This window comes from Bidens hawaiensis, unplaced genomic scaffold (assembly GCF_021521415.1).
Source record: "Bidens hawaiensis isolate Kalapana, Puna unplaced genomic scaffold, B.hawaiensis_p1.1 tig00038611_1, whole genome shotgun sequence".
NCBI classification, from domain to species: domain Eukaryota; kingdom Viridiplantae; phylum Streptophyta; class Magnoliopsida; order Asterales; family Asteraceae; genus Bidens; species Bidens hawaiensis.
Genome location: NW_027505568.1, coordinates 380 through 1,929, shown reverse-complemented (window position 1 = coordinate 1,929; position 1,550 = coordinate 380). Strand labels below are relative to the sequence as shown.

Genomic DNA, 1,550 nt, shown 5'->3' with positions numbered 1-1,550 from the left:
AGGGATAAAAAAAACCCCCTCCAAACCGAATAAACGGAATGAATCATTAACCGAACCGACAAACCACCCCAACCAGTTTCCGTAAGATAGCCTTGCACGTAAAGCGGGGCTGCAAACAACGGCCCATATTATGTTTTTAGAACAAATAAGCACGCACTGACACCCACACACAAAAGATTCCTCCGCAGCATCAAACTGAATCGACAGTAATCATTACCAAACCGTAAGGATGCCGAAGAAGATGGGCGTCAACAGCAAAGCCGAGGCAGCCAGGGAACGAAAGAGCGCCACAGAAGCCGATCGTAAGGAAAAAGAGGCGCGTGAGAAAGAAGACAGGTACTGGCGAGAATCCGAGGGTGGAAAATCAAAGGCGGCCAAGAAACGAGAAGAGGAATCCGAGAAAAAAGCCGAAGCGGCTGCCCGAAAGGCCGAGGCGCGCCGTTTGGCAGAAATTGAGGAACGAGAGATCGAGAAGTCGCTGAAGAAGGTCGATAAGAAGGCGAATCGGGTTTCGATCCCTGTCCCGAAGGTGACAGAGGCCGAATTGATTCGGCGGAGGGAGGAGGAGCAGGCGCAGATGCTGAAGAGGGCCGAGGAGGAGAAGAGGCGGCAGAGCCGGACTGCGAAGGAGGAGGACTATGAGAAGATGGTGCTTGTGCAGAATACGAATCGGGATGACTCGGTTATTGAGGCCAGGTCGGTTGAGGAGGCAATTGCCCAGATGTCGGTCGCGGATAGTTTGCCCCTGGATAAGCATCCTGAGAAGAGGCTAAAGGCATCTTTTAAGGTTAGTTTCGTGGATTTAATTGATTGTTGATTATCGATTATTTACTGATTAATAATTGTTGGATTATGAGTTTGCAGGCTTTTGAAGAAGCAGAGCTTCCTAATTTGAAAGCAGAGAAGCCGGGGCTTACTCATACTCAGTATAAGGATATGATTTGGAAGATGTGGAAGAAGTCTCTGGATAATCCGCTTAACCAGGTAAATTTATGAATTCGTGTTCTATTTTTTTGAATTTAGGTTTAAGAAGGAAAAGATGTCTGATTTGGGATTGAATTTTGATGACTAATACCAACTAATATGTTGAAGAATTATAGATAAAGAATAGTTCTTGAGGTTTGCTAGTTAGTTTGTTAGAAAAGTACCCATTGGGCTTGGTTTTTATAACCATGTGGAACGCCGAATCGTTTGATCCTAAAAGTCGATGTGTGAAGCGTTTGCGGTGTTCATTATTAAAATTATTAAAAATAATACTAAAGGTTATTAAGATTATTTAAACTTGTTAACTATTAAACACCAAAATATAATATATTCTTATTCTTATTATCTCTGGTTAGATTTGTTCAATTGATGGTCTGATTTGGGTAAATATTCAAAACTCATTGCAAATTGACAATCGACGGTCTAATTTGTTCAAATATTGGTCAACTGCACAAGGCGCTGCGTCACAGCGCCATTGCACGATGCGATCTTATCACTGCATCATGTGATGTGCACATTTTAAAGCCAAGATGTTGGGATTCCGGAATACGTTTCTTACTATCTTA

General features: G+C 43.0%; 1 protein-coding gene across 1 annotated transcript; it reads left to right on the top strand.

The window, feature by feature from the left end:
• Positions 1-229: 229 nt before the first annotated feature.
• LOC143613999 (uncharacterized) lies at positions 230-984 on the top strand (the record flags this gene model as incomplete). Its single annotated transcript, XM_077087563.1, has 2 exons — positions 230-787; positions 865-984. Coding segments are annotated over exons 1-2 (678 nt in total), but the record flags the coding sequence as incomplete, so codon positions are not given.
• Between the last annotated feature and the right edge of the window lie 566 nt (positions 985-1,550).